Raw genomic sequence first — 27871 nt, forward strand, 5'->3', positions numbered from 1 at the left:
TGTTGTAATTAGACTAGAACAGCATATAATAACATCAGTTGCTTTCGTATCCAACATTAACAGCTTTCACACATTTTCACAGAAACTTTAATCTTCTTAAACTCAGACGTGAGCCTTTAAATTTTGAGGCTTCCTCGTATTTACTCAGAATGGTTTCAAGTCCAGAAGAATTAAAAGCTAAAAAGCATGAGGTTCTCTGAACAGCGGCACACTGGGAGCAGCAGGAGTGTCAAACATGAGGCCCGTGAGAGAAATCAACCTGGCCAAAGCACAGTAAGACAAATGGAAAGCTGCTGCTATTTCTAATCTGGCCACTGGGGGTCGCACTGAACTACTTCTTCTTGCAAATAGAAAAGGTGGAAGCTGAAGGCTGCAGAAATCACGCAGACTGAGAAGTGAGATGTTTTTTTTTTCCCCAACGTTAGTCTCTGATTGGGTCAAGTTTGGGGCTCGAATCTGGAAAGAAATCCAGCGAAAAACTTAGAAATGCACCGAGGAGAAAAGGTTTCGTCAAGTTATGATTTTACTAAGCCAAGACGGATCAAAAGGCTCAGATGTGAGGTTGACACTCCTGCTTGAAAGCAAACTTCAGCATCATCCTGAGGATCCTTCTGCCTTAAAGGTTGATTAAAACTTAATTTAAAATAATAACGCAATAGATAGGATTGTTGGAAGTTTTCAGCAGTGAGCGGCAGCTGTACCTGCTTAGAAACTCAGTCAGCAACAAAAACCTATTGACTTTCATTTTACACTGTATTTTCTTCAGGTCTCATTCCCAAAACAGGCGAGGTTGCGCAAACTGAATAAAGCTAATATTGACTTTTAGGCTGTGGGAATACATTTTATTGCCTGTCTGAACAGGTACAGCTGGCTGCTGCTCCAAACTGGCTTCACTGCATCAAGAGCCTCATTTTGTTCAGAATTGTACCTGTCCAAGCGCCACCCAGAGTCTTAACTCTGAACTACAACACAATTTTCTACCCATCATAAAAACCAAAGTTTAGACATCTCTGTTTTGGATGAAGAAATTCTGGTGTTCTTTCATTAAAAGAAGATATTAGTGAGAAATAAAAGCTGTCATTGAGATAGTTTCCTCAATTAGTGATCATTTGTGGTAATTCCTACCATGTAAATTACAAAAACAAAAAAAAAACAAAAAATAGATTGTTACACAATAAAGTTGCTATACAAACTTTAAAGAGTTAACTTTAACTCTGAACTCTGGCTTGTGCATAACATTATAATAGTCTAAATATTCAATTATTATTTGTTTCCTTCAAATAAGTCTGCAGTCTAAATGGTGATGCACCACATAAACAATACATTCATCCCTGCTCCGGGGCTCCGCCGGTCCCCGCCGGTCCCCGCCGGTCCCCGCCGGTCCCCGCCGGTCCCCGCCGGTCCCCGCCTCCCGCAGGACAGAGGCTGGAGGGTCGTTTTCGTCACGCTGCCGCTCCGCGCTCCCTTCAGTTCAAGTGCAAAAACAAAGTGTCCGTAAAGCTGGACTCACAGAGCAGGCTTTGGTTCGGAATGACCCGGAATGTTCAGAGCGGGAGGTCCGTCCCGTTGACCGGTCTGCAGTGGACGCTTTCCAGGAAGGGCAGCTGTGATTGGAGGAGGTCGACTGTTGTTGGCGAGATGTTTTTGCACCTTGACACGTCGAGCGTCTTCAGACGCCTGCAGTGCTGCACCAGGACGAACAGGCATCTGTGGGACGGGGAGAGGGGGTTAAAGGTTAAAGGTCACCACCTCAGGAGGCGCCTCGGTGTGTGTGTGTGTGTGTGTGTGTGTCACCTGTCCGTGATGTTGTCGCAGCCGGAGAGGTAGAGATGCTGCAGTCGCTGGAGGTGCTGCGCAGCCTGAGCCACGCCTCGGTCGCTGACGCCCGGGCAGTGGCTGAGCGCCAGGCTGGTGAGGCCGCGGCAGCGCCAGGCCACCGTCGCCAGGCTGGCGTCGCTGATCTCCGGCAGCATGGACAGAGACAGACGGCGGAGGTCCGGGAAACGCACCACCTGCGGGGAGAGAAGAGGAATGGACGGTGGGCTCCTGTTTCCCGTCCCTCCTCGCTGCCCCCCCCCCCCCTCCCTCCTCCTCCTCCTCCGCCGCCTGCCCACCTGTGTGATGCTGCTGTCGGTCAGTTTGGCGCAGCCGGTCAGGTCCAGCTCCTGCAGCCGGGCCAGAGCGAGCAGCGAGGCCCCGGCCTGCTGCTGGAACTGCTCCAGGTCGGTCTGCGTCACCAGCTTGGGCCGCTCCTCGAAGGGCATCCGAGGAGGCTTGAAGAAGCCCATGTTCCCGAAGGTCCGGGTGAACTTGGGACCTTTGTCTCCCTGCGGCCAATCAGAGCTCAGTCATCCAACCCAGCAGCAGGAGAGGCGGCGTAACAAAACAATCATCTCCATCTGCAGCGGGGGGGGGGGGCGTCTCACCAGCTCCTCGTCAGGCTCGCACTCGTCGGTGTGCACCATCCCCAGCAGACCCCAGTCCGTCACCTCTTTGCACCAGGCCAGCCGCAGCACCACCAGCTTCTGCAGGTAGGTGGCGACGGCGCGCACCGACACGTCCGTCACGTTGAGGCAGGAGGTCAGATCCAGCTCCCGGAGAGAGTCGGCGAGGAGCTGAGTGAGGGAGAAGACGGCCAGATCCTGGAGAGAGAGAGAGAGAGAGAGAGAGGGGAGGGTGAGGAGGGGGGATGTTTCTGCTGAGGAGGAGGAGGAGGATGAAGACTGACTTGAATGTAGGTGCAGCTCTTCAGGTTGAGAGCCTCCAGTCGGGCTCTGGCCGTGCCGGACGCCTTCAGGCCTTTCACGATCTCCGTGCCATTGATGTGTAAACACTCGGATAGATCCAGAGTCCTCAGAGACGAGACCGAGAGCAGGTCGGCCAGGCCTGTGGACAACGGGAGCGTTAGGAAAACCACACGGCAGAGGAAACACGCACGGGAGGGACAAACACAACCTGGAGGAGACAAATGAGCAAGACAGGGACACAATGGACACATCAGAGGACATGTGAATCAGTGTTTCATTTAAAAAACCAAATTCAAGCTCCAGAGAAAAAGATTCTTACAGTCGATCTTTAAAATATTTTGGCTTCCTGTTTTTGCTATTTGACCAGTCACGACAAAATACAACCATTCAGCAATCAGTTTTTGTTTCTGCTCTCCTGGAATATCCTACAACAGCGGCACAGTTTAAAAAAGACAAAATACCACTTAAAGTGAATCATTTTTTCTTTTAGAAATGTCTATTTTCTAGTGTTGTCAGTTTTCATTGCATTAATCCCAGAGTTAGGGTTAGGGTTGGCATTTGGCTCAAAGAAAAGAAAGCAGAGAAAATTCATTTTCCTGTCATTGAGACTTGATTGTCTTTTCCTCCCTGTTCAGTCCAGGTGAATTATGAGGATTAGATTCTTAATTTAAAGCTTGAAAATGTTCCAAACATCCTCCTGTGACGTCGACGTTCTGGACTGTTCAACACCAAGAGAGGAACTGGAACTGGAGTTCCCTTGAGCAGCTCAACTTCAAAGTGTTGGATGGTTCAAATTCCATATTTAAGAGTGTTTTCTGGACCTGCTCCACTGAAGTTAAAGCGATACTTCAACATTTTGGCAAATTGGCCCATTTAGTGCAATTCCTTAGTCATTTCGAACAGCATACTTACTTTTTTGGTGAGGGCGAGCTGTTGTTTATTCAGTGGCGAGTCAGGGAAGGTTTTCGGGACGGACACAACGGCCGTGGATGGTATTTTTTTTTCCCCCTCGTCAAACTCATCAAATACAAAATCCAGCAACCCCAAAACACTTTGGTGGACACGTTATAATCCACACATTCACTACGCCGTGGAACACCAACAAATAATATTGTAGCATTACGACACTGAAGCAAATACTGGGAACTACTTTTTCTTTTGAAATCACTACGCCCAGACGCCATGTTTAGAAAGTAGTTCCGTCTTAGCAATCTTCGCATAAACAACTCAATCTTGTAATTTTGCATTAATATTTCACAGCGTAGTGAATGTGCGGATTATGACGTGTCCACCAATGTGTTTTGGGGTTGTTGGATTGTGTATTTGATGAGTTTGACGAGGGGGAACAAAAATACCATTCACCTCCATTGTGTCCGTCCCGAAAACCTTCCCCGACTCACCTCTGAATAAACAACAGCTCGCCCTCACAAAAAAGGTAAGTATGCTGTTCGAAATGACTAAGGAATTGAGCTAAATGGGCCAATTTGCCAAAATGTTGAAGTATCGCTTTAAAAGATTCAGATAAAAACATTATTGGGCATTAAATCGTAGATTTTGTTGATTTCAAGTTCACAAATGATGCGATTAATTATGGTCAGAGCTGCAATTATGAGTTTGAAAAATATAATCAATTGACAGCACTAATATTTTCCACAGGGATGTCCCTCCCTGCTTTGACAGCGCAGAGCTTGCATGGTCTTCCTGTTCTTGTGTTTGAGGCTATTTAGCGACGCCATAACTGCCTGTGTGGGTGTGTGTGTGTGTGTGTGTGTGTGTGTGTGTGTGTGTGTGTGTGTGTGTGTGTGTGTGTGTGAATGTGAGTGTGTGTGACTGTGTGTCTCTGTGTGTGCCCTGTGAGGGACTGCTGACCCGTCCTGGTGTAACCTGGCTCTTGCATCACTCCGCCAAGCATCAATATTCATTCCATAGGACAACTATTGTTTTAACTCGCCGCAGTTTGTGAGTCCTGGCACCTTTTTCAGTGATCCTCCAGTCCCGGGACAGGAAGAGGTGCGTCAGGGACTTCAGGCCTCGCGCGATGGCCTCCACAGACCTGCTGGTCAGCTCGGTGCAGCCGCTGATGTCCAGCGTGTGCAGGCCCGGCTGATGCTTCACCAGAACCTCCACCGAGTAGTCGCTCAGCTCCTTACAGCCCTGCAGGAGCAGCTCCTCCAGCACCAAACCCGGGACCTAATTCAGAGGGAGAATCGGCTGTGAAAAGACTAAATCTGTTTAAGTTTTTCTTAAATATTCCTTTTAAATCATCTCAACAAACATGCTTCCTGACCTGAGCAATAGTCCGCAGCGACTCGGGGGTGATGGAGGTCCTGCTGAGGTCCAGAGCCACCAGGGTGGATTTCTGCTCCGCCAGCAGCCGTCTCAGGTTCCTGAGCGACAGCAGCGCCGAGGAGTCCTGGACGGCCCCCACCGGGCAGCCTCGGTAGGGGTCGAACTCGAAAGCGATATGGCAGCCGGACAGCGAGAGGCGGCGGAGGCGCGGCGTGCAGCCGGTGAGCCGGTTGAAGGTGAGGTCGGAGAGGTAGCGCAGGTCGGACAGGTCCAGCTCCTCCAGGCTGCACAGAGCCGACCTGACCTGCAGGGAAACATGGAGTTTGGCCTGAAATGAGGCTGCGGCTGCAGGAAGGGAAAAAAACTGTGACGTGATGGAAGAAAAACCATAAACAGGCAATAAAATAAAATCATGTGATGTGGTCACCTGGGTTCCATTTTTTTATTGCAGTGCAACTTTGTACTGTTACTATTTTGATTATAAAGAAAGATGAATGAATAAATGAAATTCAGATATTCCAAAAGAAGAAAAGAAGGAACTATCTGTACATTTACTGGAGTTTACATTTCCTTGAAACAAGGTTCCTATTTGAGAAGAATAAACAGTTCACTGTGTTGTTTGACTTTCAGATTAGCGTTTTTTTTTTTTTTTATTCAATGCAAGTTTTAGCCTGCAGCTCCTCCTGGAAGCAGAGAAGTCGGTGTGAGAAACAGAGCATCTGAGTGAAGAATGCGCTGGAGGAGGACTGGGTCCCGTCGGCACGGTACCTGCTGCCTGTGCTCCTCCCGGGACAGGAAGGCTCCGGACATGAAGAGGCTGTCCAGGCCCCGGAGGTCCAGCCTGCGCAGCGAGGTGAGGCGAGGGAGGAGGCTCAGCAGCGACGCCTCCGTCAGGCTGCTGCCGGGGAGGGCCAGGCTCTCCAGTTTAGGGCCCAGACACACACCCACCTGCTCAGATCATTCAGGAAGTAAACCACCACAGTCACTGATTGCAGCTGTGTAGAATTTTGCACCAAGATTCTTATATAATACATCCTGATCAGAGTCATACTCAAAGATATGTATGGAATTGTAAAAACATTTTAACATGTATGAGAAGTGCACATGTCTTCCTGGCGATGGTGTGTTTTTCAGATAAATAAAGCAACTACAGCTTTTTTAAGCCCTGGAGGCGAGTCATTCATCTTAACATTCTAGGAAGCATATGATAACCTCAATGTGGGATTGTTTGAAAGAGTCACATGAACACTGCAATACGATATAAACAGCTGCTTCACCAAAGAGGAAACAATTTGAACTTTTTTTTAGGAAATATTATGTAACGTCAAGTTTGTTTAAAAAAAAACTCAACACAAAACAGCACCTCCAAAAGCAACGATCGGGAAATACTGAAGCCATCCAGCTGGCTGATGACGAGGCTGCAGCGCGACTTGCTGCTCAGGCTGCGAACCAGCTCCAGAGACGAGGCCGAGGCCGGGAAGCAGAAGACGGCGTTCTTCTGCCAGAAGGGAAACGCAGAGAGGAAACATAAGGTCTGGACTCTCCTACGCACTGACCTTTCTAATCAGTTGGCAGTCATGTAAATTTATGCAACGTCTTCCTGCTTTGGAACGAGATACCTGGAAGCGCAGGTCCTGGCTGGCGTAGTACCAGCTGCGGCAGACCAGCGAGGCCTCCTTCCTGTCTGCGGCGTGGAGAAAACTCAGGATGTAAACGATGATCTACGGCAGGAGATAGAAACCACACAATAAGATCACATCCAGGTGTGAGTGTCAGCTTGTAAGTGTCAAAAAACTCATATTACAAATGTACTATGAATCACACATGATCATGATCAGTCACAGGGGGTCAGAGCACCAAAAAACAACCAGAGTTCATAAAAACCATCAGAAGACACAAAATGAGCACATCTACACAGAAAGGTCAAAAAAGACACCAAATGCGGTTCAAATGACATTTTTGGAATTACAAATAATGCTGACAAAATGTCCTAAAGATGAGGGACACAACATTGAAAGAGAAAATTAACTGAATTATTATTAGCATGAAAACACTTAAGATTAAAGGAAAAAATATCTATGCTCCAGAACGATATACAGTTACTATGACAGACAACTAAAAACTACACAAATAACGGCAAAAACAGAGATATTAACGAGCACAGGTGGTCTCAATGAGAAAAAAGAACATATACATAAAATTACACTACCTACAAAGTTTATTATAAACAAAACTTCTATTAAAAAGTGTGAAAACCATCGAGAAAACACATGATGCTTTGAGAATGACACAAAATTGGCACATTAGGTCAAAATGAGACATATTATGAGTCAGACTCATGGCGATAATTAAAAACCCACATTCACATGATGAGAGACAGAATGAAACGAGGACAGATTCAGAGAGGATGCAGAGACAGGAGCAAAGGAGAGCTGGAGGCCCTGGAGGAGGGAGTGGAGTCTGTCCTCTCTAAATCTGAGCCCCGGGGCAGCGACGCCTCACAGTCCGCCCTGGAAGGAGGCAGAGCCGTGGACTCACCTCCACGGGCAGCTCAGGTGTCTCCACGTTGTCCTCCGCATCGCTGTCTTCCATCGTTCCTTCATAACAGGCTCAGAGCATCGCGGGAGACGGGGCTCCGGGCTCCGGGCTCCGGCCTCCGGCCTCCGGCGGCTCGCTGCTCCGGTTACCGAGCGAATCAAACCTGCATCGACCCCGCGACAGCCGCCGTCCGCCGCCACCTGTGTGGAAGTCTCCCGGTCGGGACTCTGTCCCCTGCAGGGTCTGTTTCCGGCTTCAGAGCTGACGTCACTCAAATCAGCTGATTGCTGTGACGTCACGTCACAAGGCATTATGGGAAATGTGGTTCAGCTCGCTATCACGCCGAACGAGTGTTTTGTTTTCATTTTCACTTCAAAAATGTGTCCTTAAAAGATTGAAATGTGGATTCTAAATTTAGACTTTCTACACTTTAAAAATGTTATTCTGTTTGTGTTGTGTTTGACCCAGAAACATGAATGTTTTCCGTCAGAATTTCCACTTCGCTGCTGATGTAATTCTGAAAGTTTCCCTCCAACTCAAAGACACTGGCCTACAAACAGACAGGAGATGAGTAACTATCATGTGATTTATTTAGGACACGTGAACCATTTCACAGTGCTTTACAAGAAAATAAAAGAAATACATTCAAACAAGACAAAAGGAGAAGACATAATGTAAAAGTTTTATTAAGATAAGTAATCTGGAAAAATCTATTGTTTACTGTTTCAAGGCCTAATTTAAGAGAGTGTGTCAGAGGGTGTCAGGTGTTCAGGAAGTTTGCTCCACAAATGAGGAGCAGGGGAAGCTTCAGCTTGTTTGTTTCTGACTCTGGGAACATTTACTAAACCTCTTTCTGTGGACTTCAGGGGTTTGAATGTTTCATCTGCAAGTAAATCTGAGATGTACTTGGTTTGCTGCAGGTTTGAGTCCTGGTCAGGCCTTTATGTGCAGGGTTTGCACATTTACCGTGTGTATTGGTTTTTCTCCAGTCCAGAAACATCAGAAATATGTGAATGTGAAGATGTTTCTCTGTGGTCTGTGAGGGACTGGAAACCTGTCCAGGATCTACGTTGCTTTCATCAATGGCTAGGATTGTAAAACAACGTAGAGGATGGATGGATGAAGCAAGGTATAGAGGAAGGATTTATTATTTTCTTGAAGACAGCAAACCTCATGATGCATTCTTGCAGTGCTTCATTTTTTTGACATGGAACAGAAGTAGCAGGCAGCAAACAACTCGGGGGGCACATTTGGGAAATTCCTGACCTGATTTTGCAGTCTTAGGGGGCTTCAAGTTTTGTCGATGCTATCAGAAATGTGGACTAAATGTCAGCTCTTTTTACCTGTAAAAGGAATTCCTGACATTTTGTAAAAGGGCATTTGGAAAATTTTGCTCTCATATGAGTCAAGGTGGAAGCAAGGTGCAACTCATTTTCACTCTACATCTATCCTTATCCAGATTTAATGCACATATATTTTTTTTAATGTTGGCATATCTAAGAATCGATGATCGTTTTTATGAAGCTTTACACTTGCTGTTGACAAGCCTTTATCGCTAAGAATGACTTGTTGGTTGAAGCACTTTTTTAAATAAAAAAAGGTGACTCTGGGAGCGCTCTAAACTTCACTTTCCTTGCGGGTTTGACTGTGTTCAGACATATTTCATCCAACATGAAATGAGAAATTTTCCACCTGCAACTTTCCCATTAGAAACATCATCACACAGTTTTTGTAAGTGAAATACTGGGATCAAAATCATTAGAAAAAAAAACAACCTTCCTAGACCGGAATGAGTCTCTAGAGCAAATTTTGCATTTTGTCTTTTCTTTGATCATTTTTGTGTAATTTGGGCCCAATAAGGTCTTTTGATTGATTAACTTGAACCGTTCATCAGGAGTCAGGACTAAAGCAGGTGGTGGAGTTCAAAGTGCCGTATCTTCCTTCACAATGAGGTCAAACAGAAGCAGGGTAAAACCGCAACGGGCTGCTGAAAACTGGCACGAGCGCCAAACATCACTGGCTGCTGTGAACAGCTGGAACCACAGAATGTGGAACAGGAACAGAAGCAGGTTGCTTCCTCTTAAAGTTTGCTGTTTGTGGTTCTGAGTTTGTTGTGTGTTCTGCTTTTGTTCTGTAAATTTAGGTCATGAATATAAAGGTTACAAGAAAAAAAAACTCTCCTGAAAACAGTGATTTATTTAATCAAAATTGACATAACAATTCATCTCCATGAGTACAGAAAACAAAGAAACAGTTTGTCTCTACAGATCTGGCAGTATGTTTAGCTGGTTTATAAGCTCAGTCTTCTGAGGCTGTGATAATAAATACATACAGGATATATATACAAAAGGATTATTCACATGTTATTACATTAGCAGAAATAAACAAATTTGGGTTCCTAGCATGCCTGTACACCTCATGACACTACAAATACCTCAATGAGTTTACATTAGTAGGAAAATCTATGAAAATTATTGTATAAAAGAAAAAAGCTTATAAAAAAATATGGAAATCAACGATAAATACTTGGCGGCTATGCTTTAAACAATATATTGACTGTTTTGAGAGTACACATCTAATATGTCTTAGTATGTAAGTACAGGTTAGATGATGCTGAGACCTTTTTCTCTATGAAAGTACGGATGATCCTGATTTTACCGCTTCAACATTAGATCTGTCTTTTTATTACAAACTAACCAAGTAAAAACATCCATTGCTACTCACACACACATAAATGTTAAAAATATAAGGCATGTTGTGTTTTCAAGTTTACAAAAGAATCTGTGAAGATCCAGCAACAAAAACAACAGCAACAACGTGTTCTTTAGAGTTTGTTGGAGAGAGGAGCTCAGCTGGGGTTCTGTTGGGGGTGAAAAACGACGTCTGGCACTGACCTGACTTCACAGAGTAAAGTCAGCTCAGTGTCGACCGGACGGTTGGCAGAGCTCCAGTCCTTCCAGCAGGCTCCGGGGGAAAACTGGCTCTGCTGGCCAGCTGTGACGAGGGGTGAAGGTAAGCCCACAAACAGGAACTGTGTATTGAGAAAGTCAAGGTGTACCCTTCAAAATAAAAGAAAAACAATTGTATTGTAGCACTTCTTCGATTCATTATTACTCATTTAACCATTCCACACCAGTAAGGAACAACAGCCCTAATAGCGCAGTTCTCAAAGCTTCAGTTTGTTTCACATTCCCCCTTTCTTTTATGTCTTTATAACCATATCTCCTGAGCGTAGAGGACGATCACAACTTCTTCTTTTTCCCTCTCCCTTCATCATCCTCCTCTTCTTCACTGTCACTGTCCTTTTCGACTGTGTCCTGTAACGCAGACCGAGGCATTGAAGAGAGGCGGCAACGAGAAGCCGAGCGAAACGTGGCAGAGCCGGCGGACGTGGCCGACGGCGAGTCGGCGTCTCTTTCTGGTCCACAGCTGGAGGAGGGAGAGGGAGGAGGCAGGGAGGAGGAGATGGATGGCTGAGGAGGAGAGAGGAGAGGAGAGGAGTTTCCCTGCTGTATAGCGCCACCTGTTGGTTCTCCAGACTGCTGTGGTTGTGGTTGTGTTTACCTGCAGGGAGATATTGGACTTGTTGGTTTTCTCTTTGACTTTAGCCAGAGCTCCTTTCAGTCCGGAGGATTTCTCGGTCATCTCCAGCGCTGCCCTCAACAGTTTTGGAGTTTCCGTCCTGGCCGGGGCCACGGGCCCCTGAGGGGCCTCCTTCGCCTCTTCTTTAGGCTCAGGCTTCTTTCCCTTATTCAGCATCTTTCTGTTGATGGAGACACGATCAGAATAAAGATCACGGAGCTCAATAAACGCAGCGAGGAAACACTGAACTCATGTTCAGAGCAAACTGCCACCAGCTTCAAACAGAGGCACTGACCTGGCTTTCTTGCGCAGCAGTTTCTTGGACTCGGGGTAGTGGACCAGGATCTCATTCAGGTCTTTTTTGTCCAGGATGAACAGGTTGGCAAAGCCGTGAGCAACCACATTGGCCGTACGCCTGTTTCCTCCTCCGACTGCAAGCAAGCTGTCAGTGAAAGAAACTGGAGGATTTAGAGGACTCAAAGTCACGTGACGTTTCATGAATCTATCAGAAAGTGTTTACCCCACATGCCTGTAGTCCAGTGTAGTAAGTTTTTCAGATTTTTTTAAAACTTTTTTAAGAATTGTGATTGGTACCTGAAACAAATGGAAGTATTTAGCTTGTTCTTTTGTTTGTTTGTTGCTTTTCCACACCACCTCCTCACCTGATCTCTCCAAAGACAGACCCCGCTCGCAGCGTGACGAACACCGTCCTCCCATCCGGCCCGCCGACCACCTGCACCTCTCCTGCCTTAATGATGTACATCTCCCGGCCAACCTCGCCCTGAGCGAGACGGAAACCCGCAAGCAAACAGTGAGGAGCGCAGGACGAACAACCAGCAGCAGGATAAACCCTGAAAGGCAAATGTACCTTCTTGCAGACATAATCTCCTGGCAGGTAAACTACAGAGCGGAGGCTTTTCAGCATGTCGAAGATCATCTGTCTGTCACAGCCCTGTTCAGAAGGGAAACCGAAAAAAAACCCCGTGACACACTGAACTGTGCAAACACAAAAGCTTCGACATCCATACCATGTAAAGGTGTTTTCTACCTGAAACAGAGGGACTTTGCTCACGATGGAGTAGTTGACGTCGATCGCGATGTCCAGACGCATTTTATCAGGCAGCTGAGTCAGCAGCTCCTGCTCGTCTGAAGAGCAAACCGGGAAGTTTAGAGCAGGAGTGGAAAGCCTGCATGCATGCAGTAGGATTAAAAGAGCAGTGTGAGCAAGCAGGTGGGCCGGGCTTCTTACCCAGCATGCCTTGTGACTGCCAGGTGTAGTTGTACCACGTTTTGACTCGGTTCTGGACGTCCTTCGGGATGCGGTAGGAGGACATGTATTTAATAGTGTTGTCCATGCATGAGCGGTAGTAAGTCTGACCGGCTGTGGCTGCACCCACAACGTCACGCATCTACAGACAAATGTCACAATTAGACAGTATCTCCTTTTTACTGTAGTTCTTCTTTTAAATATGGAAAGATGTAGTTTTCAAAAGATGTAATTAACCCAATGAGTCTAGAGTCAGTATGAAAACCTTTTTTTATGGACTTCTAAGTTGTTTATTGTGCATTTAATGATGACTACACACTTGGAAAGCACATGCATGCCTGTTTTGTTCTCTACTTACCTGCCCGATCATGATCGAGAAAGCAAAGACTCCTACAAAGTAGTTGATGAGCTGAAAGACGATCTCGAACAGGGTGGTGGGGTCAGGAAGACCTCCGATGGTGATCAGAGTCTTCACTGCGAAGTAGTAGCAGCGGATATAGCTGAGGAGAGAAGAAGAAAGACAAGAACAACAAGAACGCATTACAAAACCAATCCCTTCAAAATAAGAGCTGCACGTCTCTGCTCTGTTTCCCACCAACCTGTTGCCCTCGCCGTTGTAGACCCACTTGGTGGATCCCAGTCCTGTGAAGGCGGAGGCCCAGTAGTAGAGACAGGCGTTACAGTGCAGGCAGTACAGGAGGTAGGTGGTGGTTCGGATCACCCTGAGAAACAGAAAACACGTCACGGTGTCAGAGCGGGAGCTTGGAAAGCAGCTGTTCGACTCAACTGTGCCGCATTACACAGCAGAGAGACGGCAGACGAGACGCTTCGTCATTAAATACAATCCTGTGTACAGGGAGCTTCTGAATGGCTTCAGAACAGCAACACCTGTAGCTCCCTTCACCAAACAGCTGAGCAGCAGCCTTCAGCAGCAGTGACAGTCTGCGACTGACCTGTAGATGTAGGCTTTGGTCAAAATGGCCTCGAGACGCTCGTTGAACTCAAAAAAGGAGTTGATCTGCAGAGGATTGGTTACAGGACAAAAATGTGTATTTGAGTTTGTCAGGGGGACAAATATAATTTGCACATTGCAGCAGGATCGTCACCTTCAGCAGCCTGGGTAAACGGAGCAGCGGGTTGATGCCGGTTTTAAAGTAGAAGAGCTCCAGAGGAACGAGACTGGCCACATCAAACTGAGGAGGAGGAGAAGAAGAAGAAGAAGAAGAAGAAGAAGAAGAAGAAGAAGAAGAAGAAGAAGAAGAAGAAGAAGAAGAGGACATTGTGCTGTTTGACAGAGTGAACAGAGAAGCAGGAGATGATCGTTGCTTTCTTAACTGTTTACCTTGAAGCGCTTGGTTTTCATGTAATTCTTTCTCATGTCTTCTTTGTCACACTGTAACAAAAACAAAACTCATTCATGAACAATGACACTGGCAGAGCAAACACTTCCTCTCAGATTAAAATGCATGGCTGTCAAGACAGCAAACTCCACCAAAATAAAAGCACTGCCTCCCTTTTTATTCCTACAAAGCTCCAGACATAACATCTGAAATTAATCTTTAAACTATGGCCAGAAAATAATGTTTTATGACCACAGAATATAAATTTGAAGCCACAAAATAGTATTTTTTTCTATGAGCTTTTTATTTTGTTTGCACCATTGAAAGTTTTATTTCAGATATCCCCCTTCTCCATTGTGTCTGTTCCTTTTTTCTAACTGCACCACTTGAATAACTTCAGTGTTTTATTATGTTTGCTTGCCTCAAGAAGTATTTATAAGTAATCTTCTTTCAATCTACACTGTTTCATTATCTGTTTTTGTCCATATTTTGACACAAATATGTTGCATTTGCATAAAAGAAAACACCAATAATCATCAGTTATTGCATGTCGCTGTGGTTTTGCTCACCACGATGTCCCCTCCACGCACAAACTGGAGGCGCGGCTGAAAAATGGTGATGTCCAGGATGTAGATCAGGTCACACAGATAGTCAGTCAACAGCCAGTAGTAGATATTATCAGGAGTTTGGTAGGGAAAGGCCCAGCGCACAGGGATGAACCACACGTTCCAGTTCCAGGCCAGAGACACCAGGAACATCCACAGCACGTACATCAGGTCTGACGGGAGAGAGGAGAAACCGAACCGCAGAAGAAATTTAAATCTACATTTGGTTTACTGTATTTGGGAACGATAACTAAACAACAACATGCTGACATGAAATGTTTCCTGACTCAGAAAAAATAGGTATAGTTGTTAGGTTCCCATTTCAGAATCAAAAAGAAGCTGCACAGCAGAGAACTGAAGGAAGCAGAACATTCGGCCGGGTTCTCACTGGTAAACGGGTCGATGCTGGCTGGGAAGCGGAAGTTCAAACAGGCTCGCATCCACCGTGGAGCTTTCACCTTGCAGCAGCGGCTCGACGGCTCCTCCTCCGCCTCACTCGCCGCCGCTCCATCGGCGTCCATTCCGGATGGACCTGGACACTCGTCCTTCCTGTCCTCGCCCGGTGGGGGAGGGCCGGGATCAGGCTGAGGAGCCGGAGCCTGAGGAGGAGCTGGGAAACAGAGCCGGGCCAGTCAGATGGTCGATTCATCCATTAAGGGAGATGGACCTGCTACAAGGTCAAGGCAGGGTCACTCTAGGGTCTGGAGGTGTGGTCTACACTCTAGAGCAGCCATTCCCAACCTCTTTCTTCAGGAACTACCGTTGCAAATGAACTTTTATTTCCCACTTTCTCACCAAAAAAAGATTCGGCTCTAATTTTGGTCATAGATTGAAACCGCAGAACCAAATGTGGAAAATAGAAAAGTGCAAAAGCTGGCTCATCTATAAAGCTTGCATTCAAAATAATTTCATATTCGGAGGCTTTTGCATGACTAGAGCAGTGGACCAGGGGTGGAGAAAGGGACACTGTTGGGACATCTTCAGGGATAACAGCAGTCACTCCGTCCACTCACCTCTCTGTGACTGTTACACGACATTTTCAGGTTACTAAGATTTTAGTGTGCTTGGATCCGTCTGCTGTTTGGGTTAAATGGCAGGTGACTCGGCTGGGCGAAGCTGAGCCTTTTAACCTGGAATTAAAACGAACTTTGACACTTTCCTTCCACCTGCACAAGCAGTTCCTCCCCGTTCTGACCTGTTGACTCAATACAGGGTAGATAAGAGGAGCTGGGCACTCACAGGGGACGACGCTGTCTTCGTCTGAGCTGTCTGGATCGATAAGTTTCTCCTTGGCCTTCTCGGTTCGTTCTTTGAACATGCGGACGAGCTCCTGGAGTCGCTCGTTGACCACGGTGCTGGTCTGACTGGCCGAAGACGCAGGGCGTTCCTTCAGACTGGGAGAAGTTGAATGTGAAGCTGTTTGTTTTCGGCGTTCGTCCATATCCACTGGACTCACTGTGTGCTAGGTCGTGGCACTCACATGTCGTCTGAGCTGTGCAGGCTGGACTGACTGGGCCAGGCCCTCACAGGTATGCTTGCTTCATCGTCATCTTCTTCACTCTGGGAATGCAGCCTCCTACTGTTAGGTGGAGACAGCGACAGCACCGGTTCACTGGCTATTTAATCGGATGCGGATTCACTGGGCGTCTTGGGGAGGTGTTGACAAATGTCGTCATAAAAAATGGCGTATGGTTGACAAACAAAAACTACATGGGAGGCTTGAGATGGATTTACGACTGTGATTGCAGATGAGGAAAAACTGTTAATGGTGACTGAATGAAATACTGAGACCGGACTTCCCACTTCAAACGGGGAAAACTGATGGATTCATGAATGGTGTGAAAGTAGATGGACCACAATGAGGGTTCATTTTCTTACATCTTCATCCAGACAGTCCTACGATTCCTTCCACCACTGTCGTAAATGATCAGAGCAGAAAAAAGGGGTTTGTGTTGGTGCCACGGTAACACATGACAGAGAAGTGATCAATCGCCTGCAGCACACTCACAAACACAACGCACCTGCAGCTTTGTCATGCATTTCTTTATTGACTTTTGCTACATTGGGACGACGACCATACAGTAGCCAAAAGCAAAAAGCCAAACAGACGAGAACAGCACCATCACACTTCACCAGAGGACAGCACCACAAACACAAAACAGGAAGCTCTCAGTGTCCTTCCCAGCAGTGTCACTCCCACCGCATTTAAACCACAAACTCTGTTCTGCACAAACAACCTGTGAGGAAAACCACACTTTGTGAGCCTGTTAGATTGACCTCATTTGGGTTAACTTTGTATTTAATAATGACATAATAATGTCAGTTTTGAAAAAAGGTGTGTTAATAGTTTTACACATTTTTTTTAATCGTGGTTTCTTTTTAAAAATTTAAAGAAAACCAAATTTAAAAAAAAAAAAAAACATACTGGAAAAGGGAGCTCTCTGTCTCCCAGACTTTTACTGATGCTGCTCCTATATTTTGATGAACACTACTGTAAAGGAACTGACTTTGATACAAGTGGTTTAGCCAGAACACTGAAAGACATCCTGAGAGGAAATACTGCACAGATAGAAGACAGACAGTAGAGGGCGGTATATCAAATATCAAACGACACATAAGAAGGAGCAGTGAAGCGTTTTGTTCCAAAAGAACAGCTTTACTGATAAAATTCAACCTGATAACACACAGGAGACGTTCCCCTCAACAGAAATAACAAACTAAAAGAATCAGATGTGGTCTCACCAACAGAGATTCAGTTTGATCTCCGTTTGGATCAAAATGCTTCACTTGAAAAAAATAAAATAGAATAAAATAGAATAGAATCGCAGCGATGCTACTTTCCATTTTTGTATTGTGAAATGAATGAAAGTACACTATACAAAGATGTGTTTAAAGTTTCACTGGTGGAACTGGTTACTGTTTAAAGAGAATGAGAAGCACAACAACCAGAGGCAAAAACAACTGGAACATTATGTGTAGTTTTCTTACTCTTTATCTCCTTTACTGTAGAGGTACAGCAGCAGGGAGGGAAGAAGATTAGAATTATTTCAGTCTAGATCCATGTTTGAATTTCTTATCTTTTATATCACACTGCACACAGTGTAAACATTGTATTGGTGTTTTGTGTAAAGTGAATTCCTGTTGTGTTACATACAGTGTTACAGAGCACAATTCTCATGAATGTTTGTTCGGTGTTCCATCAAATGATGTCATATTTTCATGATATTTTATATAATTTATATAATTGAATGTAAATGCAGCTATGGTTTACCTCTGGCGCCCTCCTGACGGGGTCACGGGGACAGTGAGGGTTGTAAGCTTGGGGTCTTGTGGGTTGAGGATTTGGTTGACATTGCTCTGGTCCTCCCCTGTCCCTCCTCCTCCCCCCGTCCCCCCGGCCCTTTCTCCTTTTCTCTCATGGCCAGAGTCCACATCTTCAACGTTGACGGCTGGACGGAGGCTGAGGCTGGAGCTCTCTGTGGAGGGTGACACACACAATATGCTCCTTGAGAGAGGACAGGAGAGGACAGACAGGACAGGACAGGACAGGACAGAACAGACTGACTAATGCAAGCGGATCCAGCCTGAACTAGGCCATGCATAAGAGTCCACTGACGGCGATGGACTAGCTTACTCATCTGGTGAGCCATTCAATCTGGTTAATCTGCACCATGATACACTGGCACACGCCGGTCTTTCTCCTTTAATGCAAATTGTCAGCTGTCAGTGTGGTGCTGCTCTGAACACTTGTTCGCAGATTCACACCGTCAAAGTTCTGAGGCCTACAGGCAAGAAGCATTTTTCCCAATAAAAAGAAGTTCCCCTTCTAAATCCTGGCAAACTGGGGCTGCTGATAAAGCTTTTCAAATCGCCTGACTTGAGAGATGACAAAAAGGGAGACGACACAAGTGTTAACATCCACAATCACAACACAGATCATTTTTTTTGTCAAAACAGCATGCACACAACTCTGAAAGCAATGTCAGTAAATGTGCCATTTTTTTAAAAAATTTTTGAATACTTTCAAAAGCTGTTTTAGTCACTTCTGGAGTTTATTTACTTTTTGATGACACATTTCACTCGTCACTGAGTTCAGGTGAGTGCGAGGAACAACACAATGGAAGACAGTCACTTTCTACCAATGCAACTTCACCTGCAGGTCTTACAGCTGACACGTCTGAGTCATCTTCGATGAAGAACGCCGGGTTAGAGAGGCCAGAAAGCTTCCGGGACAGGGAGCTAAGCTGCTTAGACGGAGGGCTGACGATGGGTGGCAGGCGTGAATAGGATGGCACGTTGGGCAGGTCAAGAGGGCTGCAGTGAGGGGAGGACGGGGAGAGGGATGGGGACGGGGAGCGAGATCGCAGCTGAGGATGAGGAGGAGGAGGAGGAGGAGGAGGAAGAGGGGAGGGTTGCCCTAACCGGCTGAGTTCTACATCTTGGCGAATCTTGTGTTGCTTGTGTTTTTGCTGTTGTTGATGTTGCTGCTGTTGTTGTTTCTTAGGCATCTTGAGGCATAAGGCTGTTGAGACGGTCCCGGACGTTCAGAAAGTACTGCTGCGTTCGGCTTGGGAACTGAGCGAGCTTCTGTGGGATGTTCGAAAAGCTCTGGGAAAGACTGGCCAGGTTTGGAGCGACTGAGCCCACCGAGTTTTTAGGCAGAAGCTCAGTCAGAGTCTGCGCGATGTTTCGGGGGACCTGCGTGAGTCTGATCTGGGAGAATTCTTGGCGTAACTCCGGAGGTAGGGAAGGTAAGTACTTGGTCACGTCGGAGAGTCGGGTGGGGAGCTTAGGGATTTTGGGAGGAGAGATGCCGTTCTCTTTGAAGAACGCGTTGATGTTGCCGAAGCACTCGGAAGTGTGAGGAATGCGCATCAGGCAGCTTTTAAATGCATCGCAGCTGGCTGGAGCTAGAAGGAAACATGTGGATAAGCAGATGCACGTCAGGCAAGCGAGGGCGGACTTGGACACTACTGACAAGGAAACAGCAGTGCAGTTAGTCAGAACAACAATTTAGGCTTTCATTGAGATGGAAGGTCACATGATTATCATGTCTAATGTCGCTGGGTGACATGATGGACTGTCTACTCCTGTCTGCAGCCGTTTTCTGAGATGTACTCAAATACAGTAGAAGTAAGACGAATGTCAAGGAAGATGAGGCATTATCCAGTAAAACACCTTAAGAGTTCAGCCCGAACAGTGGATGTACAAGAACATTTCAACAAATACAATCCAGAGAATCACTAAAATACTTTCCAATTAATTGAAAAGTACATACCACCACCACATCCGTCCCCAAGAGAGTCCTCCTCCTATGAAAATACAGCGTATATGAATGACAGGGAAGTGGTGGGATACCCTCTGACAAAGCAACATTTCTATCTTGATGAGATTAAAGTCTTGTGCGTATTTCTGTCCTGTCTCAGGTAAAAAAAAGTAACTCCCAACATTTTGAGCTTTTGGGATTCAACTGTATTCAATGGTAAAAAGGGCAAAAAAGAGACAGGACAAAAATAAAGTCAGGATGCTGAAGGTGCTTCAGTCAATAGCAGACCTTAATAAAGTCATATCATTTGAAAGATATCTGGGGAACATTTATTTGTACATTAAATGAACAAATCATTGAAATTACTTTTTCAGTCGCCTTGTCAGTCTTGGAAACTTGACCGTCTTCTGCTTTCTGTGGCTGCTTGGTTACAGGCTCAGCTTCTGTACCAACTTCTTGATCCTTGGCCTCAGGTTCTGGTTCAGGTTCTGGTTCAGGTTCTGGTTCAGGCTCTGGCTCAGAGGGTTTCACTGGTTCAGGATCTGGAGGTGGAGAAGGTGAAGCCTGCTGTGGTTCTTCTTCCTCCTTTGGCTCTGTATGTTCATTTCAAAACACATATTTTATAATGTTTACAGTTCATATTGAACACTTGACAACACCATCCAGAATGTAACTGGCTTGAAACATGACGAATGAGATAAAAAGTTCTTCACCTAGTTCCTCCGCCTCTGCTTTCTGTTCTTCCTGAACAAGGATCTCTTCCTTTCTGTGGACAATTAAACAGTATAATAAAACAGAAGAATAATCTGGCAGGGGGAGAGGACTCAGGCGTTTCTCACTGATCATATGGCAAACAGCTTAAAAGGGAGTTTGTTGAATTCAAAGTGTTCAAGTACAAAAAGGGGTGGACATGTTGGTACAAGGGAACCTTTCAAACATACCATGAAACAGAATTCACTTTAGATTGTAACACTCATTACAATCAAAACATAAAAACATGCATATTTATTTTGTATTGAGAGGCTGAGAGATATGACACTAATACATAATTTAATATCATTTTGTTTTAATATTTAGTTTTAAAGTTCTCAAAAACACGACAAAATACTCACAGATGTAGAAAAAAGAGTGCAATTAAGAATAGAATCGTGAAAATAAACACCTATAGATGACTAAAATAATTTTACAATTGAAGTTATTTTTTTTCTACTAAATGAGTTTTTTAACTTGCATATGACGCTTTGTAACACTACATAGAATTTAAATGACAATGAATTTCGTCATGTTTTTTGTAATAGGTGTTCTCTAAACTTAATATTTTTAATGTTTTGGTGAAAAACAAATCTAGAAAAACCTCTAAACATTTTCAAAGCATTGTGAAAACACAAACTAAACAGGGTATTAGCTTATTTTCTCTCTGCTTTTAGCACAAACGGTGACTCGGTGACCACCTGTAGCAGGAAAGAGTTCATCCGGAAACTGTTCAAAAATATTAATAAGGCTTTCTGTTATATTTACAACCGCATGCTAGTCAATTACCAAAACACCACGTATAAACACGAGGTCATGGCACAATACTCACTTTTCCCGATAATTGTTGTCGACAAGTACAATTATCCGTGACAGTCTCGATACAAAACGTTCACGAGGAAGAAAAAAACACGCGGGCGCGTGTTTAAAACGCCAAAATGGGGTCAAGTGATTTTAGACATTTTAGAAAAACAAGGTGGAAAATGTTGTGTTAGTACATCTCCGTCCATTATGTTCCCTGAAGGCAGCAGCGGCGGCAGGTGCTCGCCGTTACCAGGGCGACAGATCCGCGGGGGTTGCTAGGACACGGTGCTGTGATGCTGGGGCGGCGCGCGGTACACATCAGATAACGAGAACCCGCGGGAATCGGGAACAGCTGACGGGCGCGTGACAGTGCGGCTGTGCGCCACACGGCGGAACTCACGAGGCGTTCATGGACCCGGAACTAGGAAGGTTACCAGGTGAGAAAGACTCGTGAACGTGCAGGTGAACGTCAGAGAGGCGTGTAGTTAGTAAAGACTCGTTTCAACTAACATATTAATAAAATGCTGCTTGTAAAAATTGTAAAAAAAAAAAAAAAAAAAAAAAAAGTAATTTTGTTGAAGCTGGAATATTTAAAACTGAAAAAAAAACGTATTTTTTAATCCATACAGTAAAACATTCAATCGAGCTATTACTTCATTTTATTTTTATTGAGATGATGTGTTATTTCTATCAGTCTTTCAAGCCAGAGATTTTAAAGCTATCTCTGTACTGTTTATTGTCAAAGTGAGGTTAGGTATAATAAGCTAGTTGATTACTGCTTTTGAGTAAACACAATTTCATACTTCTTCAATAAATACATACACGTTTGTAAGAAATTTTTGAAAAACAAGCTATTTCAGAGCTTGTGGAGATTATTTGGTTTAGGTTTTTGCTACCTGCATTAAAATCTTTATTTCTGTGGTATTAATACCCTTTTCAATAGAATTACCATTGCTCCAAACCACTGAATGACATATTTCACTTGCTGACAGTTGTGTTTATGAGCACTTCAAGATCCTGTTGTCATCAGTGACAATGTGTGAGATTAAGCTGCCCAAGAATTAAGTAATTTTTGTCAGATGCATCTAACAACCACAAGCCCCTTTTTTTTTTAGCTCTGGTGTCAGTAGTAATGGATCAGGACAGTTTGTAAGGTTTAACATTAATATGCTCATCTAGTCACAGCACAAGAGGATTATACTATTTGCTAAATGAAAGGCTAAGTGGATGATCTAAGAGGTCAAACACCAATAGCTCGCCCATTTGCATTCTTACTGTGTGACTTCACACGGCTCGTCCTCACTGATCTCTTCCTGTGGCTCTGGCAGCCTGATCACAGCGAATACACACAGTCACATCTGTTCACATGTCGACTCTGACTGCCAGAATATAAAACTGCCAGACAAACTTTTCTAATCAAGCACAGGTCTTACTCTTCGTCTAGCTCCTCCAGCGGCTCTTGACTCCCCAGTGAGAGTTTGATGGACTGCCCCTCACTGGTCATTTGTCTGATGGCCATCTCAGCCGTGTGCCTGGCCACCTCTTCAGCCATTCGCGCCATCTCGAACCTCTCCTGCAGCAGACTGAAGGGGGATGGTAGAGATGAGATTTTAGCACTTGTGTGCTTGTGCGCTGATGGAAATGATCACGATCTGACGTTTTTCGTCACTGATATCTTGTTCTTCATCTTTGATTTGAAGTACGATGTCATTTTACTCTTTAGGGTTCTTACCGTTCCTCCATTGTGGCTAAAGCCACACCTTCAGCTTCCCTCTTGATGGTTTCAATGAACGGCGTCCAGCGGCCTGTCTGGGTCTCTGCATCTTCCTGAGATGTTTTTGTCACGTCTGACTGCAGCGGCTCGCCAGCACCCTGAGGCTGGATGTTGCTGGACTGCTGCAGCTGCTGCTCCGCTGCAGAAACCTGACTCATGGACGATACTGTAGCTTTGGGACGATCCTCACATCTCGGCTGGCCCTCGTTGTCCGACTCCACATCTTCCAGGACCATGTCAGGCTTCAGTTTGTCTGAGGCTACAAATTTGAGATGAGGATCAGTTTGTCTGTGATAGGTTAGAACAATGTGGTGGATGAAGATATGCAGTGGGAATTTGTCAATAAATACACAAATAAATGTTAAAAATAAGAGGCAGTGTAAGTTTGCTGTTAACAAACAAATAAAACTGAACTTAGAAAGCAAAATTTTGTACAATTTAATCAAAACACATTGAGATAGATAAAAATAATAAAAGAGTTTGCTCAAATCAGCCAAGCTGAAGCATTAAGTTTTCAGCTTTCATTGTTTTCTGCAGTTAATTTGGAAAAATGAAGCAGTCCTGCCTCTTTAATAAAGACAAGCTGATTTGAAATGAAGTTGAGGAATAATTGTATGCAGGACTACAAATCGGTGTAGAAATTAGCATTCTTGCTTCATGGGAAGAAGGTACCCGGTTCAAGCAGAGGTTAGGCTTGGGGTTTCTTTCTGTTTGGAGTTTGCATGTTCTCGCTCCATTTTTGTTCATTTCTTAATTAAAAAAAAACTGAATTTGAATAAGCAGATGAATGAATGGAGAATTGTAAGTTTGAATTAGCATGTTTCTGCCTCATTATGGTTGTTTACGTTATAATTACAGTTATGAACATGTGGGTGCTGAACAATAGTGGTAACTGTGGATATAATAAAAACAACATATGTAACAGTTCACACACTGAAACTTTATTAGTCCTGCTGTATTCTTGCGTTACAAGTGTTCTATTTCTGTCTGCATGACAAAACGTAGAAGCTTCAAGACAAGTCCAGCAACACAGAACGCCTCCAGGCCACATTTCACAGAAACAGATCAAGTGGATCAAATCCGACCTGGAACTAAAACTGCCATGACTGTAACCGCTGGAAAAAGCTCACCTGCTACGACAAGGTCAAAAAAAATGAAGTCACGGTTCATTAAGCACAAAATAAATTTTTTTTTATGAATTAGACTTAAAAGATGAAAATAAAACTTTACTTTAAAATATATCAAGTATGTACAGATATAATGACAAACTTTACTTAAATTCCACAAAAATAAATTATCATAGCTGCCAGTTTGTTATTATTTGTCTTATTTGTAAAAATTTGTCTTGGGGTACAAACATATGTTTTAAAAATATGGTTTTCAGTATTTCATTGTTCAGTTTGTTTTGTTTTTTTGGTGTTTTTTTTTTTTTTTTCATTTTATTTTGGAAATGGCTGTAATGACAATTCCTTCTTTACTTCAAAAAGAAAAATGAGAGGGAAAAAAAAGGAACATGTGCAAATTCAGAGGACAAAAGCAAGCCTAATTATTCTAAAACTAACACATTACACTTTATAGCTCTGCCATTTTACATTCATTCAGAACTGTAGCGAGTACAGTAAGGTGAGTTGAATATATCTGGATATTCGTGTATTTCTCAGCTGCCTATCGTCTCTGAGCAGCTCGCTGAGCAGCACAGTGTGTCTAACTGTCTAAAGGTGTGTGGAAGTCAGAGCGCCCCCCAGTCGTCTCCTCCTGCTGTTTAAGGGGCTCGCAGCGCCTTCCCCCCTGAAACAGAAGGAGAAGAGGGACTGAGTTAGGCTCCCACCGTCCCACCAAAACACCTCTTCAAACACTATGGGAGGAGAAAAACAAGAGGGCGCTTCAACAGAGAGCACACCAAATTAAAATGAACATAGTGTGATGAAGTGAAAAGCATCCAGCGTTTTTGAGGAGACGTTTTCATCTCACGGTAAACTTTACGTTTAAGAGAACACTATTCGGTATTGATCCACCTGTCTGATCTGTAAACTGTGGCACTCTGGAGGAATTGGACTTGCGATTGAAAATAAAATAGGAGAGGATTTTCTTTGTGAATAAAAGCACAGACTCACCTTTCTGCAGGACCTCCGTCGCACCCTGAAAATTGGAAAAACGTACTTAAAACTCAGGTAAAGAGGTAGAGATCAGTTTTGAAGGTAAACTGATGAGAAGCAGCAAACCTCAGTTTCTTCTTTAGCAGGAAGAGCGGGCTGAGGCATCTTCAAACCCAGTCCGGACACAAACCAGCCGACCACACTGTGGAGACACAATGCATTTATCTTTTCTCTTTCCTGACACAGATATCCGTCTTCCTTTGCTCCTTGGATCATTTTGAATAATAGTTCAGATAGCATGAGGGAGAGTCTCAAAGTTATGAATGAATGAAATAGTGTCGCTCCGTTTGTGGTCTTGAAGCTTTAAAATGAAATCCGTGGGTATTTTATGAGGTCCGTTCTAAATTCACGTGTCTCTTGTGATTTTGGTATATTTACTCCAAACCTGCACAAAGGAGGTCAGGACCCCTGGCCCACAGGAGCTTCTGCCTGCTGATTCATAAAGTCTCCTGTGGTAGCTTCTCCTTTCAGCTAACACCAAACGTTCCTTTGCCACAGATCACACAACCGTCCGAGCCCGCTCAGTCCCTCCTCTCCGACGCGTCCTCCACTCCAGACTCACCTGGAGGCTTTGCTGTCGGTGTCCAGCGAGATTCCACTGAGAGATTCAGGTGGGGGAGAGAAGACTGCAGAGCCAAGAGAGATAAAGGAGCGTTTGAAGACAGTCAAACAAAGCCAGAACTCGTCTTCGGTGTAGATTTCAGGCCCGGCGTACTTTTGTCGAGGGAGGTGCGGGAGGACTTGGGCTTCGGTTCGATGGGTACGGCGCCCGGGGGCACAGGCTGAGGGATGATCTGCTTGATCCAGTTCACCATGCTGCAGCAGAGAAAGGCATTGAATATTGCTGCAGTCGCTTCAGGCATTCGCAGTGGAAACTACAGAAATATCGATTTAAATGTAAACATTTCGCTACGCCTGTGTCGAGTCGGCAGCTGTTGATGTGAAGTCATTCACACTCACTTGGGAGGAAAGTTAGGGTTCAAATCCTCGATGTGTGACGTTTCCTCGTCTGACACCATCTCCACCACGGGGATGTGCGGAAGAGGATCGTAATCTGAACAAACAGACAAAAGTACACTTGAATTTTACACAATTTCTTGATTTTCACATTTCTACATGAATCCATAACAATAATGATAATGAGGAAACAACAACAACAAAACAAACAAATTTACCTGGCATAGTTTCTACGTCATACACCTGGAAAAATAGAAAAACAGTGCAATGTAAGTAAAGACAATAAAAAACTATGTATAAAAAGGTTTTTTTTAAGGAAAATTAAGATGAAATTGGACTTCCTTATTTATCATGGAAAATCAAAAGTCAGGTTTGCTGAATCAAACAGCTCCTCGCTTATACTTACTTATCTTGTCACCAGTAATAAAAACACATCTCATTTGGACCTTTTTTTAATTTTAACTTTACCTGACTACATCATGAGGAGTGTGTTTAAAAGGCAGTGAAGTCGATGAGGGCTTTTAACCTGGATAAAGCCCCCCCTGTAAACTCCTATAAGCTTAATCCACACATGATTAGTCCCCTAAGCCTGTGGCAGAGCATTAAGTTGCTTCAGTCAAACGTCACTCGGTTCACAGATTTGCAGGCTCACGCTGGTGCCGTTTGGACGCCTGGCTCTGATTTCTGATTCGCCAGCAGTGTGATTTACAGCGGTGGAAGACGTTTCTGTCAGCGCGGGGTTGACGGTTCCTACTGAACGGGGTCGGAGGGGGATGTCAGGAGCTTCTGTCTCACCTCCGTCTGCTCGTCAGGGTTGGCTCCTCTTTGTACTTCTCATCCGGCTGAGGCAGAACTTTGGTCAGACCCTGAGCGACCCAGCCCACCACCCCCGACCTGGAAGGGAAACACACATTAATGCTTCTATTCTCATTTCTATTAGTCATAAATGCAATTTATAGGGTCACAGTACCTTTCTCCAGCCTCTCCTGACTGGTGTTTGGTTCAAAAAGACAGAAGAAACAAACAGGGGAAGCAAAAATCAGATGAGAAGTTTTTGATCTCTCCTTTATGTTACCAATAAGCTGAATATGGAAACAGTACAGTTCAGTCTTTGGCAAACAAATGATGAGTCTCAAAAATGGAGATTCTTGTCACTTCTGAAAGGAAGGAAGGAATCTGAGTCCTAACCCAAGTTAACATACACACACCAACATTTTCTGACGTATTCCTGATTGTGATTTCCAGTTGGGGTTGACTCAAACACCCACTCAGCGCTCTGCGGACTCACCCTGGCGTCAGAGTTGGCCCTGCTGAGACGAGGGGAGTTTGAAGGCTGTGGCAGTGCGCTGACGAAGCCATTGGACAGCCAGCCCAGAACGCCAGTCTGGCCCTGACTGCAGAACAGTGAGTACAGTCAGAGAAACACACACACACACACACACACACACACACACACACACACACACACACACACACACACAAAACCTCGCAAAGACAAGAAGACAGAAAGACCTACCCGTCCTCTAAAGCCTCCTCTGTGCCGTTCACTGGAGGACTGATCACTGTGAAACACATCAACTCAGCCTGTGGAAGCAGACAAACAATCACACTACTAATGTGCTTCTAATGTGCTGATAAGCTTCTGCTTCAGCCTACTCCTTTTGGGCTTTCATTGAAGTGGTTTTGCATATTCTTGTTGATATGTTTGTTATGTGATATGTCCAAAAAAATGAAACGAAATGAATGTGGATCTAAACTCTGAGTCTCAGCAGTCCTGATATTAACTTTTTATTAAT

General features: G+C 44.6%; 2 protein-coding genes across 2 annotated transcripts; both read right to left on the reverse strand.

The window, feature by feature from the left end:
* Nucleotides 1-338: 338 nt before the first annotated feature.
* fbxl9 (F-box and leucine rich repeat protein) lies at nucleotides 339-7821 on the reverse strand. Its single transcript, XM_030095467.1, has 11 exons — nucleotides 7575-7821; nucleotides 6656-6757; nucleotides 6400-6534; nucleotides 5805-5984; nucleotides 5035-5340; nucleotides 4721-4937; nucleotides 2729-2886; nucleotides 2427-2642; nucleotides 2115-2327; nucleotides 1795-2012; nucleotides 339-1707 (listed from the first exon to the last, which is right to left on the reverse strand). Exons 1-11 carry the CDS (start codon nucleotides 7626-7628, stop codon nucleotides 1545-1547), a joined length of 1962 nt encoding a protein of 653 aa, XP_029951327.1. The 5' UTR covers nucleotides 7629-7821; the 3' UTR covers nucleotides 339-1544.
* Nucleotides 7822-9587: 1766 nt separating this feature from the next.
* On the reverse strand, nucleotides 9588-27650 carry LOC115392359 (cyclic nucleotide-gated cation channel beta-1-like). Its single transcript, XM_030096952.1, has 34 exons — nucleotides 27592-27650; nucleotides 27344-27469; nucleotides 26871-26969; nucleotides 26728-26759; nucleotides 26079-26172; nucleotides 25834-25934; nucleotides 25681-25744; nucleotides 25185-25260; nucleotides 25077-25101; nucleotides 22921-23221; nucleotides 22622-22771; nucleotides 22492-22517; nucleotides 19016-19278; nucleotides 18522-18912; nucleotides 17640-17844; nucleotides 17357-17371; nucleotides 16247-16282; nucleotides 15849-15947; nucleotides 15608-15762; nucleotides 14757-14978; nucleotides 14333-14541; nucleotides 13766-13816; nucleotides 13530-13616; nucleotides 13377-13441; nucleotides 13023-13145; nucleotides 12782-12923; nucleotides 12406-12565; nucleotides 12205-12302; nucleotides 12025-12108; nucleotides 11819-11937; nucleotides 11452-11598; nucleotides 11139-11337; nucleotides 10873-11047; nucleotides 9588-9607 (listed from the first exon to the last, which is right to left on the reverse strand). Exons 1-34 carry the CDS (start codon nucleotides 27648-27650, stop codon nucleotides 9588-9590), a joined length of 4218 nt encoding a protein of 1405 aa, XP_029952812.1.
* Between the last annotated feature and the right edge of the window lie 221 nt (nucleotides 27651-27871).

This window comes from Salarias fasciatus, chromosome 7 (assembly GCF_902148845.1).
Source record: "Salarias fasciatus chromosome 7, fSalaFa1.1, whole genome shotgun sequence".
In the NCBI taxonomy this organism is placed as follows: domain Eukaryota; kingdom Metazoa; phylum Chordata; class Actinopteri; order Blenniiformes; family Blenniidae; genus Salarias; species Salarias fasciatus.

Excerpts from the sequence above, each read along its gene's own strand:
- LOC115392359 (XM_030096952.1), bottom strand. The coding sequence starts at position 27,650 with ATGTGTTTCACAGTGATCAGTCCTCCAGTGAACGGCACAGAGGAGGCT. Across the intron at positions 22,772-22,920 it reads TTAGCCACAATGGAGGAACG|TCTGCTGCAGGAGAGGTTCG; the intron begins GTAAGAACCCTA and ends ATCCCCCTTCAG. Across the intron at positions 15,948-16,246 it reads AGGACTGTCTGGATGAAGAT|TAGGAGGCTGCATTCCCAGA; the intron begins GTAAGAAAATGA and ends TCCACCTAACAG.
- fbxl9 (XM_030095467.1), bottom strand. The coding sequence starts at position 7,628 with ATGGAAGACAGCGATGCGGAGGACAACGTGGAGACACCTGAGCTGCCC. Across the intron at positions 5,341-5,804 it reads GGGAGGAGCACAGGCAGCAG|GTCAGGTCGGCTCTGTGCAG; the intron begins GTACCGTGCCGA and ends GTTTCCCTGCAG. Across the intron at positions 2,643-2,728 it reads AGAGCTGCACCTACATTCAA|GATCTGGCCGTCTTCTCCCT; the intron begins GTCAGTCTTCAT and ends CTCTCTCTCCAG.